This window comes from Triturus cristatus, chromosome 10 (assembly GCF_964204655.1).
Source record: "Triturus cristatus chromosome 10, aTriCri1.1, whole genome shotgun sequence".
NCBI classification, from domain to species: Eukaryota; Metazoa; Chordata; class Amphibia; order Caudata; family Salamandridae; genus Triturus; species Triturus cristatus.
Window position 1 is genome coordinate 653,502,639 of NC_140593.1, and position 12,879 is coordinate 653,515,517.

The 12,879-nt window shown below is 46.9% G+C and overlaps 1 protein-coding gene across 2 annotated transcripts in view; it reads left to right on the forward strand.

Annotated features, from left to right (window-relative positions):
* The window catches only part of ROGDI (rogdi atypical leucine zipper), a 765,793-nt gene that overhangs the window by 736,210 nt on the left and 16,704 nt on the right, over positions 1-12,879 (forward strand). For both annotated transcript variants that reach the window (XM_085632220.1, XM_085632219.1), the window contains one exon: positions 10,446-10,572. In XM_085632220.1, the coding sequence (XP_085488346.1) occupies positions 10,446-10,572 (127 nt within the window). The remainder of the gene's footprint in view (positions 1-10,445; positions 10,573-12,879) is intronic.

A 12,879-nucleotide genomic window follows, 5' to 3' on the forward strand; every position in this document is an offset into this window, starting at 1 on the left:
TCTGCGCAGCACCGCACTCTCCGCCCTCGCCCAATTGGAGAAGGACCGGTACCAAGCAAGAGGGTGAAGTGGTAGGGGGGATTTCCAGCACATGGTGAGCAGGCGCTTGGCTGTTATTCGGCCTAGGTCAAGAAACCGTGTGGCAGCTCTATATTTCTTGTTCCTGATAAAGAGGTGCAGTATATGAGCCTCCTATGTCGGGGGAATGGTGCGGGCTGTGCAGCCTATGAGAGTGGTTGTCACGGTGCGCCAGTAGTCAGGACCGAGCATCCCCAAAGCATATGTATCAAGTCGGCATCCAATTGTCGGCAGCGGGGGCAAGCCGCATCTATGCGGAGGAAGTACCTGTTTATTTGGGCTGGGGTAACGTAGGCCTGGTGCAGTATGAGAAATTGTATCTGTCGGAACCGTTGATTCCGTGGGATGCGGGTCGGACCGCTACGGGCAGCTAGCCATTCCCTATCAGTAAACGCTCTACTCAGGGCCCCCTCCCAGTGAAGCTGAAGACGAGTGAGTCTGCTTCCGTATGTTGAAGTGAGGATGCGAACCAGCGCGTAAGGTGTTTCCACCTCCCCATCACGTGATGGTACTGCAAGGTATGATTTATGGGCGGCTCCTGGGCTAGCGCACCCCATTTGGACTCTAATGAGGCTATGAGTGCTCTGTGTAATGAGAACTACCCTGGAGGTATATTTTCTCCTACTATGAGGTCCTGGAATGGAATAAGAGTGCCTTCTTGAAAGAGGTCCCCCACGTCTTGTACCCCCTCTGAGGTCTATTGATGTAACTCCGCTGCCGTCGTGTAGGTGTCCCCCTGTGGAGTTCCCAAAAGGGGGACGGCAGATGCGTATGGAATGGTGGCTCTAGTGAGGAAAAGGCACCTGCGAAAGATCTCAGGATAGTTTTCTTGACAATCAGTGGATGCTCTTATTCGTTGTGTGTGTCACACGCGGTGTATGCTCCTGCCATTGGTTTTAGCCAGGACTCTATGGACTATTGTCCTTGGTCCCTTTGCATCCCCGAGCATTGGCTGCATTTCTCTTTGGGGCTGCCTCTTTTACTGGTTCTATACCGTGTTTCTCTCGGTGTTGGTCCTTTGGTGAGCATCTTTGCGGCACCTTTCATTTTTTGGATAGTCTGGTCCCTTTTATCTTTTGGACCGGCTTCTTCTATTTGGGGATCTTTGGTGAGGTCGGTTCACAGCCCCGCCTCTAAGGATGGTATTTGTTAGGTATCAGATTCTAAGACAAGGTATCTGAGGCTAGATGGCTCTATCAGCTGGACAAGTTACTTACCTTCGGTAACGCCTTATCTAGTAGAGACAGGATCTAGCCACAGATTCCTTATCAACCCACCCATCCTCCCCAGTCTGCGAACTGGGGGCCCTGTGGTTTCCTAGATCCCCTCTTTGCAATCTATGGTAGTTCTTTCAATCTGTACTTGTTGATATTATAATGTTCGAGGCATATGAGCTGCAGATTACACACTTGTGCATAGATCGCCATCTGGTGTTGGGCCCGGATGTTTGCAGTTGTTTTTCCTCTTGGAAAGTCTTTGGAAGTCACGAGGTCGGTGACTCCTCATTTGGATCGTATTGCGCATGGGCTTCGGCTCCATCCTCAGATTGTTTTTTTCCGCCATCGGGCTCGGATGTGATCTTCGCGCTCCGGTTCTGAAAAGCTTCCAGTTCAACGATCGACGCGCAATCCTCACACCAACTCGCTGTATTGTTTTCGATCGCGATCTCCCCACTCGACGCGCCTCTCATCGGCAAAAACCTTCAATTCCGGTCGTCGACGGCGGCCTTCGGGCCTACCCAAGCTCCGGTCCTGGCTAATGGAAAGGACTCCCTTCAAGAAGTACCCTCGATGTGGGTCCAAGTTCCCCCACACCGATCTCCACGAAGTGTGCAATCTCTGCCTCTCCGCTGAACACGAGGCTCGAGATTGTCCGGCGTGCAAGTCCTTCCGGTCCAAAAAAACCATTCGAGACCAAAGGGCTAGAAGAACCATGGCACACTCGTCGACGATGATTCTGGACGACATCTTCGGGGAAGGCGCCGACGCTCCAGAAGAACACCACACCGACGAGGGACTCGTCAGCGCCTCCAAAGCCGACGATTCAGATGTGGAGGACATCTCTCCGGCACAGAGGGTCGTGAGTACTAATCTACCCCCACCCCCCACCCCCCACATCCTCGCCGGCACTGAAAAAGGCTTTGGTCATGCCTTTGCCTCCGGGCCTAAGCAAGACCAAAGACATTGCTTCCCATACCGCACCTTTGGGCCCGGTAAAGAAGCCGATTTAAGCCTTCCGGCGGCTCGGGCCAGCCCACCGTCGGTGCCGATAAACACTCTTCGACACCGAAAAAGAAAATGGCCTCCGCTTCGACACCGAGCCCCGCACAGAAACACTCGGTGTCGAGAACCAGCTCCTCGGTGCAGACACCATCTTCGGCACCGACAAAAGCACACAAGGCCACAGGCACCGACACTTCGAAGCCAAAATCCACCTCGGCGCCGACCAAACAATCAGACTTTTCCAAGCATAGTTCCAAACAACGAACCAGCGCGGCTAAATCCAAAAAACCAACGGCCCGACGCCCTCGGCGCTGACGGACCAACCAACATCACCAGAACTTTTTACACCGGATCCATTACAAAAAACACTAACCAAGGATCCTAAAACTGGACATTTGATGCTCTCCATCAAAAAGAGACAGCTGGATAAACCTGCTACGCCTCCACCTCCAAAGAGGAAGGACTCTGCTACCTCTCCTTTCAGAATACCTTCCCCACCTCCACCGCCTCCTCCACCTTCCCCTCCTCCACCGTCTCCGCCCCCACCTCATCATTCCCCAACACCCTCTCCGGATGATGATGATGATCAAGGGGATCCATATGATGACATAGGAGACGTGCCCCAAGATTTACCTACAGGGGACTCCACTCCCACAGGCTCCCCAGACCCATGGGACGATAATAATATACCTGACATCCCTAACGTCCCACAGGATGATCTCTACCCTTCCAGACCTTCCCCACCAGAGGACTCACTGGGGTTCAACCATCTACTACAAAGGGCGGCACACTATCACGGGGTAGATCTCCATACCGACCCCACGGAGGAGGATTTCCTCCTCGTTACGTTTGACACCCCACATAGGACTACCTCCATATTGCCTATGCTCAAGGGAGTTATAAAACATGCGCCAGAGGTCTTTAAAGACCCAGTCAGAGCCAGGGTCATTAACCCGCGCATTGAAAATAAATATTAATCTGCCCCTATAGATCCCTCCTACATCAGAGGGCCAGCACCACTAGATTCTCTGGTAGTGTCCACAGCACGTAAAAGGGCCAACTCCCAAGCGTCAGGCGAAGCACCACCACCTGACAAAGAGTCTAAACTCTTGGACGCATCAGGCAAGCGTACTGCATCCCACGCTGCCAACATATGGCGTATAGCTAATACACAAGCGCTACTAGCCAGGTATGACAGGGCCCATTATGACGAATTAGAAGCCATAATGCAACATCTCCCTGATAAATACAAACCTAGGGCCAACGAGCTAATTCAGGAGGGCAAAACCATTACAAATACCTCCATACGTTGTGCCCTAGATGCAGCAGACACAGCCTCCAGGGCCATCAATACTCTTCCTTTCGGAGCACATCCAGAGGCTACTCCTCCGACACCGCTTCCACTTCATATACGGCCCCTACCCAGTCCACCTTTACAAGGGGCTACCAAAGAGGCGGCTACAGGGGCAACAATAACAAAGGCAGAGGCAAAACAAACACCGCCCGCTCTGCCACTGCACCTACCCAATGACTTCCCTCCACTCCCCCCAGACCATCCCACTCCGGTCGGGGGCAGACTCCAAAATGTCCTCCCTGTCTGGGCCACCATCACCTCAGACAAATGGGTAACACAAATAATTCGGTCAGGCTACTGCCTAGAACTAATATCTACCCCCCCAAACATTCCACCCAGACAACGCCCAATGTCACAAGAACATCTAACACTACTAAAGCAGGAGGTAATCTCCCTCCTACAGAAAAGGGTGATAGAACACGTTCCTACCAACCAACAAAATATGGGGGTCTACTCCCTATATTTTCTCATATCAAAAAGGGACGAGACTCCGCGGCCCATCCTAGACCTCAGGCCCCTAAACAAATACATACACTCAGACCATTTTCACATGGTAACGCTTCAGCGGGTACTTCCACTGCTTTCCCAAAACGACTTCCTGACCACTTTAGACCTAAAAGATGCTTATTTCCACATTCCAGTGCACAACGCTCACAGGAAGTTCCTCAGATTCGTAGTGGACGGCCAACACTACCAATTCAAAGTACTCCCATTCGGAGTCAGAACAGCACCACGTGTATTCACCAAGTGCCTAGCAGTAGTGGCAGCACACCTCAGGAGACAACACATCCATGTCTTCCCATACCTAGACGACTGGCTAATAAAAGCCAGTTCATACAGCCAGTGTGTACAACACACGCATGCCACTACCCAGCTACTTCACCAACTGGGCTTCACAGTAAACCACGCAAAGTCCCATCTACAACCATCCCACATAAAACAATACCTCGGTGCCACCATAGACACCTCAAAAGCGCTAGCCTACCCCAATCCTGCCAGGATTACAAGCATTCAGGCTCTATGCGCAAAATTCATGGCACAACACTCCCTTCCAGCTCGAGTGTTTATGCAAGTAATAGGATGATGGCCTCTTGCATCTTCATAGTACCTCACGCAAGACTCCAGATGCGCCCTCTCAAAGAGTGCTTAGCGTGCCAATGGAACCAGGCCCAGTTTCAATTAACAGATCTGGTGTTGGTAGACGGTCGCACCCATCGCTCTCTGCAGTGGTGGACCACCACAAACATTTCCACAGGTCGACCGTTCCTGGACCCGGTTCCCCAGATAGTACTAACCACAGATGCATCGCTCTCTGGCTGGGGAGCTCATCTATTACATCTCACCGTGCAGGGCACATGGACACCTCAACAAAAGTTACTCCACATCAACCATCTGGAGTTACTAGCGATCTTCTTAGCCCTAAAATCTTTTCAAACACAGATTTCAGGCAAGGCAGTCTTAATCCGCACAGACAACATGACAGCCATGTACTATATTAAAAAACAAGGCGGCACACACTCTCCACAGCTCTCTCAGCTAGCACAGAGCATATGGAGATGGGCAATACCCCAGAAAATCTTTCTCTTAGCTCAGCATGTCCCAGGAGTCCAAAACACTATGGCAGATCTGCTCAGCAGACAAACGCAACAAATCCACGAGTGGGAACTCCACCCACAAGTTCTACACCCGTACTTTCAGATGTGGGGGCATCCACAGATAGACCTCTTCGCCACCCACGAAAACACCAAATGCCCAAGCTTCGCTGCCAGATATCCACACCCATTGTCCAAAGGAAATGCGATATGGATGAACTGGTCAAGCAGATTTGCATACGCTTTTCCGCCTCTCCCACTCATTCCACTAGTGGTGCGCAAACTACAGCAACACTCCCTCACACTAATCCTAGTAGCTCCAACTTGGGCCAGACAACCGTGGTACACCACACTGCTGGAACTATCTGTAGTACCGCACCAAAAATTACGCCTCTCTCCACACCTCTTAACCCAGAACCATGGAGAGATCAGACACCCGGACCCAGCTCAGCTCAACCTTGCTCCTGAAGTCCTAGAATTCGGTTATCTAAATCTTCCCCCTGACTGTATGAACGTCATCAAGGAAGCTAGGCGACCCACCACTAGAGCGTGCTACGCCGCCAAGTGGAAACGTTTTGTTGTCTATTGTCACAACAACACCATCAATCCCCTAGACGTCTCCATTCAACACATCATAGGCTACTTACTCCACCTACAAAGGTGTAATCTAGCCTATACGTCCATTCGCCTGCACCTCGCAGCTATAGAAACTTACCTACAAAACAGGCAACATCTATCACTCTTTAGAGTACCTGCCATTAAAGCCTTCATGGAAGGCCTTAAAAGAATAATTCCCCCCAGAGTGCCACCCTCACCTGTGTGGAACCTAAATATCGTTCTCACCAGACGGATGTATGACGTTACAACGCATACTTTTACAACGCATGCACTTACAACGCAATTTTTACAACGCAAAATCCACTACAACGCATTCCATTACATCGCATGACACTACAACGCATTTTTAAAAACTACCTTTACAACACATTCCATTACAACGCATACTACCTTTACAACGCATACCATTACAACGCATAATATTACATTGCATTTAAGGTAAGTATTGGATAGTATAGGGGTAAAAATTACTATTCTAACTCCAGGGCGTGCAACAGTAGGGTAAGTGTTGGATAGTATAGGGGTAAAAATTACTATTCTAACTCCAGGGGGTGCAACAGTAGGGTAAGTGTTGGATAGTATAGGGGTAAAAATTACTATTCTAACTCCATGGGGTGCAACAGTAGGGTAAGTGTTGGATAGTATAGGGGTAAAAATTACTATTCTAACTCCAGGGGGTGCAACAGTAGGGTAAGTGTTGGATAGTATAGGGGTAAAAACTACTATTCTAACTCCAGGGGGTGCAACAGTAGGGTAAGTGTTGGATAGTATAGGGGTAAAAATTACTATTCTAACTCCAGGGGGTGCAACAGTAGGGTAAGTGTTGGATAGTATAGGGGTAAAAATTACTATTCTAACTCCAGGGGGTGCAACAGTAGGGTAAGTGTTGGATAGTATAGGGGTAAAAATTACTATTCTAACTCCAGGGGGTGCAACAGTAGGGTAAGTGTTGGTTAGTCTAGTGTAATATTATGCGTTGTAATGGTATGCGTTGTAAAGGTAGTATGCGATGTAATGGAATGCGTTGTAGTGGATATTGCGTTGTAAAAATTGCGTTGTAAGTGTAGTGCGTTGTAAAAGTTGCGTTGTAAAGGTTGTTCCCCTCACCAGACTAATGGGGCCTCCCTTCGAACCATTGCACAAATGTGAACTCCAATTTTTAACCTGGAAAACTGCTTTTCTCGTAGTCATCACTTCCCTCAGAAGGGTCAGTGAGATACAAGCATTTACCATTGAAGAACCTTTTCTACAAATGCACCATAACAAAGTTGTTCTCCGTACCAACCCAAAATTCCTCCCTAAAGTCATTTCTCCTTTTCACCTAAACCAATCTGTAGAACTACCTGTATTCTTCTCGCAACCACAAACTGTTGCAGAAAGAGCTCTCCACACACTAGATGTCAAACGAGCCTTACTCTGCTACATCGAGAGAACACAACCTTTCCGCAAGACCAAACAACTGTTTGTCTCTTTCTCTCCACCACACAAGGGCAACCCCACAAGGGCAACCCCATCTCCAAGTCGGGGATAGCTAGGTGGATTGTCAAATGCATTCAGATTTGCTACCACAAAGCAAAACGAACGCTATCCGTTCCCCCTAAAGCCCATTCTACACGTAAAATAGGGGCTTCAATGGCTTTTCTAGGAAACATCCCATTAGATGATATCTGCAAAGCAGCTACATGGTCAACACCGCACACTTTCACTAAACACTATTGTGTAGATGTGCAAACTAAGCAACAGGCTAGTGTGGGCCAGGCTGTACTCAAAACATTATTTCAAACCACTGCAACAGATACGGGTGGTCGCCGCTAAGGGTGGGTACTGCTATATAATCTATGCACAAGTGTGTAATCTGCAGCTCATATGCCTCGAACGGAATATGCTACTTACCAGTATGCATCTGTTCTTGGCATGTAGAGCTGCAGATCTACACATGCCCATCCCGCCTCCCCGGCTACCTTTATCTGTTCCAGTTTATCTTATTTAGATTCAACACACATGGGCATCTTAACTGTTTATTACTACGCTTCATCATTTCCCTGCTGGCGAAAAACAATCTTAGGATGGAGCCGAAGCCCATGCGCAATACGATCCAAAGGAGGAGTCCCCGACCTCGTGACTTCCAAAGACTTTCCAAGAGGAAAAACAACTGCAAACATCCGGGCTCAACACCAGATGGCGATCTATGCACAAGTGTGTAGATCTTCAGCTCTACATGCCAAGAACAGATGCATACTGGTAAGTAGCATATTCCTTTTACTTTTAGGCACACTGTTTACCGATACTGGCTCCGCGTTGTTGGCATGGAAATGGTCACAAACTGATGTCAGCACGTCTGGGGAGAGCTAATATGGACTGGGAGTCAATGTCACTATGGAGTGGCTTGACACCCTCTACCAATGTGCACTGGTACTGCTGAAAAACTGTCTGAATCTACTCTGGCGCTTGGAAAGGATTCTAGGATAAGGAAACTACGGCTAAATCCTCTCTCTATCTGATGAGACATTACCAAAGGTAAGTAACTTGTCCAGTTAGCAACTATTTCTCCAAGGGGTTTGTTATTTCCTTCAATCAGAGTTTCAAATGTTAAAGTTAGGAATGTAGAAAAGCGACAATTATAGACAAATTTGTCAAGCTCAACATGCTACTGAAATGCTAGTTAAAGTAGCAGGATGCCATATTTCGCCTGTTCTTCCTCCATGCGCAATAGTGCATTTTCAGTAGAACATTAACAATTCATAAATCGTATTGTCTCTTGAATATATACTTTATATCCCCAACATCTGGAGACCTCGGTGACAAAACAGAAAGCCAGTTGAATGACCGGAGATACTGCTGTAACAGATCTGTCATGTTGCATCTTCTGCCTTGACTTATGAAAGCTGTGATTCTAAGATGTTAAATCTAGCTTGGATAGGAGTTATACACTGTCCACTTTCATGTGTTTGGTGGAGAATATGTGCAATGTTATTTTGTTATAAATTTCAGATTGTCAAAACCTACCAAGGATAGCTGTTGGTCTACTTTTTAGCTCTTTTTCTCTCCTGATGCTGTGACTAAAGTTTTTCTGCAGCCATAATCATCTTGTCAGACATGCTAATGGCCTTCATGGAATATTCAATAAATGTGTACTTTGGACTCCAAAGGTATACAGATTTTTATTGTATGGGTACTGAAAATAAAATTATCACTGCATAAGAGAAATATAACACAGTGACTGGTCTTTTTACGGAGATGTGAATAAAAATAGCGAGAATCAAATTCATTTTGGAACATATTAAGAATGTTTTAAGGGAAATTGCCTCAAAAATAATAAGCCTGAAGTATTTCTCTCACTTGCCTGATGTTTGGTTTTTTGCTCACTATCGGGTCTGATTTTCTGTTACAACAGTATCCAAAGATAGTTGTTACAACCCTTCTTTAAGAGTAAACATTTCAAATGTCTAGGGCCAGGTCCCTATACAGGCAAGATGGTGTAACAAAGTAGGCTTCTATTATAGTCGATATCAGTTGTAACTAATTGAGATCATGCCAGTTTTTTCTCCCAGGTGTTGTATTTATTACGTGACTGCAGCATCAGGAATTCTAGAGCATGCAGTCTCTAGACTGGTATAAGTCACCTTGCTATCGGCAAGGATAATAATGTAAAGCTTCATGAGTTGGACAATATGGGATACATAACAACCAGATTTAGAGGCTCAGTGAAATCCTCTTAACATTAGCTATTTTTATGAACTCCAGGGTTTGTCCTCAATGCTTTTCTTTAAAAGAACAATGGAATCGCATCCTAAAGAGTTGCAGATACTCTGGACATCTATATGTTTATTTTAGGTTTCCTATCTTTATGGTTCTTCCACCTTCTTTGGTGAAGGGTTAAGCTTGCTCTTCTGTTCAGTGTTTATGAACATTGTAACATGGGTTCTCTAGAATTGGTATCTTCGTTAAATTCATCAACAACCTTCTGCCTTCCTGATGAAGCCAAAGGAAGGAAAGTCACTTGACAGATAGCATTCTGCTACTCTCACTGAACTGTCAAAATGAAAGTAGGTGTCTAATGGGCAGCAAGTCATGCTGGGACAGTGTTGCCTCTTGACAGGCTTAAAGGATTAGTGTCCTTAGATCAACCTTTTGAAGATTGATATTTCTGCCACATATTAGCTTCTTTCTATTTAGGGACCAATCCTATCTCAGGCTATTTACATCATTTCTGTAGTCTCTGGGAAAGTTCTGCTTTTGATGCAGGGTCATATCTTCTTTCATAAAAGTTGTGTAAAGTCACAGATCTTGTGAATTATGCATAGGCAAAGTGCTGGAGTAAAAACTTTTTTCTCTCTATTGTAAAAGTTTTCTGGGACCCTGTGCAATATTCAGTGTTTATGAATGTAATGAAGATCCCCATGTTAAAAAAAACAACTTGTTACAGGTAGGTAACGTTTTCATACATGACAATGTACAGGCTGTACCACATCCTCAAATGCTTCAATTCAAGAAGCAATTGTTCAGGTTAAAACTGTAAATACATTTTGTTCTAATGTTACTCAGTGTACTTACCTTTATATTATGGTATTTTTCTTTTAGCGAGTTTGGTGGTCAGAGATTTGAAATCATCCACGTCCATAAGGTGGAGTGTGTGGTACCCTGGCTGAATGACGCCCTGGTGTTCTTCACTGTTGCCCTTCAGCTTTGCCAGCAGATGAAAGATAAGGTACACTTTAGGGTCGCTTTATAAAGTTGATATGTTAAAGGCTGGAAAAAAAGGCAGTTGTATCTGTAGACCTTGCTTTGTCTTCTCAGGTCACTGCAAATTCAGTCTTTTGTTTGATTGTAAAAAAAAAATTGTAAATGCTTACTGTGTTTAGTTGTGAGTTGCAAGATGTGGTGGAGAGAATTTGAACAATGACTACGATGTTGGTGATGAGATTGGACAGCTATACCTTGAAGATAATTAGTACAAGGACCTGCAGTGAGCTAGTGGCCTTGATATCTCCTCTGAGTCAGGGCTTCTTTCACCACCCTGGTCCTGCCACTGAGGAAATTGCTGATTACACCATGGGGATGCGTAGGGTGGCCGAAGCCCTTGGCTTCCAGTTCCCCAACTTGGAGATCAAGCCCAATGTCCCGCCAATAGTCCTTCAGCCGAGGCAAACATCCATTGAGCCCTTCTTGCCTTATAAAGAGGCACTAACAAATACCTTTTTGGGGGCATGGGCCAAACCTTGCTCTTGCCACCTGGTCAACTGTTAGATCCACCGCCCTGCCCACAGCGACCCTGTGTTTTTATCTCAGCACCCCTTCCTTCAAAGCTTGCTGGTACAGGCGCCTACAAGCAGGACAAACCTCAACTCATTTCCAACTATTCCCATCAAATAGGGAGTCAAAACGGGTGGAGACATATGGAAAGCGTATTTTTATCCTACCAGCTTAGCTCTTGGATCAGCGTCAATGAATGCCAGCTGCCCCCTGGGGTGCTATTCTCAGGTCCTTTGGGTTTCAGTGGCCCAAGTCCTCCCAGGTGTTCCTGAAGATCTCGGACTGTCCTCTTCCAGTCTATATAGGACAATCATGACGCAGCCATGTTCACAATTTGTTATGGCTTAAACACTACCATTTCCATCAAACAGGCCATGGCCACGCATGGCTATGGTATTCCATTTTTTCAGGTGTTGTACAGTCGTCCCTCATGGACATGTCTTTTGAAGGGACTCACCTGATTGTGAGACCTGGCGATCGATTCTGGGTTGGAGTGACCATCTGGGAGAGGTGGAGATCACAGGCTTCTGGTCTTCAGCGGATTACCGCTGCATATCAACCTTCTGGAGCTGAAGGCCATCCACTTGGCGTTGAAAGCCTTCCTCCCATCTGTCAAGAGGAGGCTGGTACAGGTGCTCGCGGACAACACCACATGGTACTGCAACAAACAGGGCAGGGTGGGGGTCACTAACCCAGTGATAGGAGGCCCTGTGCCTCTGGAAATGGTTGGACCTCTAGGGAATCGTCCTGGTGGTAAACCACCTGGCTAGATTGTTGAATGCCAGACCAGACAAGATCAGCCACCTGTGCCCAGTGGATCGTGAGCGTCAAATGCACCTAGAGGTGACACAAGGTCTCTTCTGGCGAATGGGAAAAACCGTGGTTGATTCTGTTCGGCACAGCACAGAAGGTGCCATCTCTGCATTTATGTGCGTTGGAGTGTCTAAGGTGTCTCTCGCTCGGAGACTCGTTTTGCCTCAATGGAACTTGGAGTCCTGTGTGCCTTTTCCCTGAAAATACTCCTACTTGGAGTTCTCAAAAATATCAGGCCTGGCCGAGCCCAACTCATCTTAGTGACCCTCAATTGGGCATGGAGTGTAAGGTAGCGAGAACTCCTGGACTCTAGCATCTGTCCTCCTATCAGGCTGCCCCACCGGGATAATCTGTTGTCACAGCTGCAGGGTTCTGCACTCATGCCTTCACAATCTCTACCATCATGCTTGGAGATTGAACAGCAACAGCTGAATGCCTTTGACCTTCTTCCTGAGGTGGTTGATGTCATCTTGGCAGCTTGGTGCTTCTCAACAAAAACTGTGTACTCATATCATTGGGATAATGTTGTGCGTTGGTGTGGTTTTTGGCAGATAGATCCTTCCAGGCAAAATTGTCTGCCATCTTTTACCCCCCTAGCCTGGCAAGGCTCAGGGCACATGTAAAGGCTCTTTTTGCCTTTTTGAAGTTGCCAGATAAGCCCTCATTGTTTATGTCTCCAATTGTTTTGTGCTTTTTGAAAGGGCTTAAAATTATTTTAGTCTCTCTCCCTTTGCTATGCCACAGTGGGACCTTAACTTGGTCCTCACATTTCTGATATGAACTCCCTTTGAGTCGCTTCACAGCTGTCTCTTGAGGCTTCTTACCCTCAAGACATTGTTCCTCAGAACCATAACATCAGTGCTGCATATGAGTGAGCTTCAAGCTCTCTGTCTTAACCCGCCGTACACCACCTTCTTTCCAGATAAGTTGATTTTGCGGACCCAGGCAT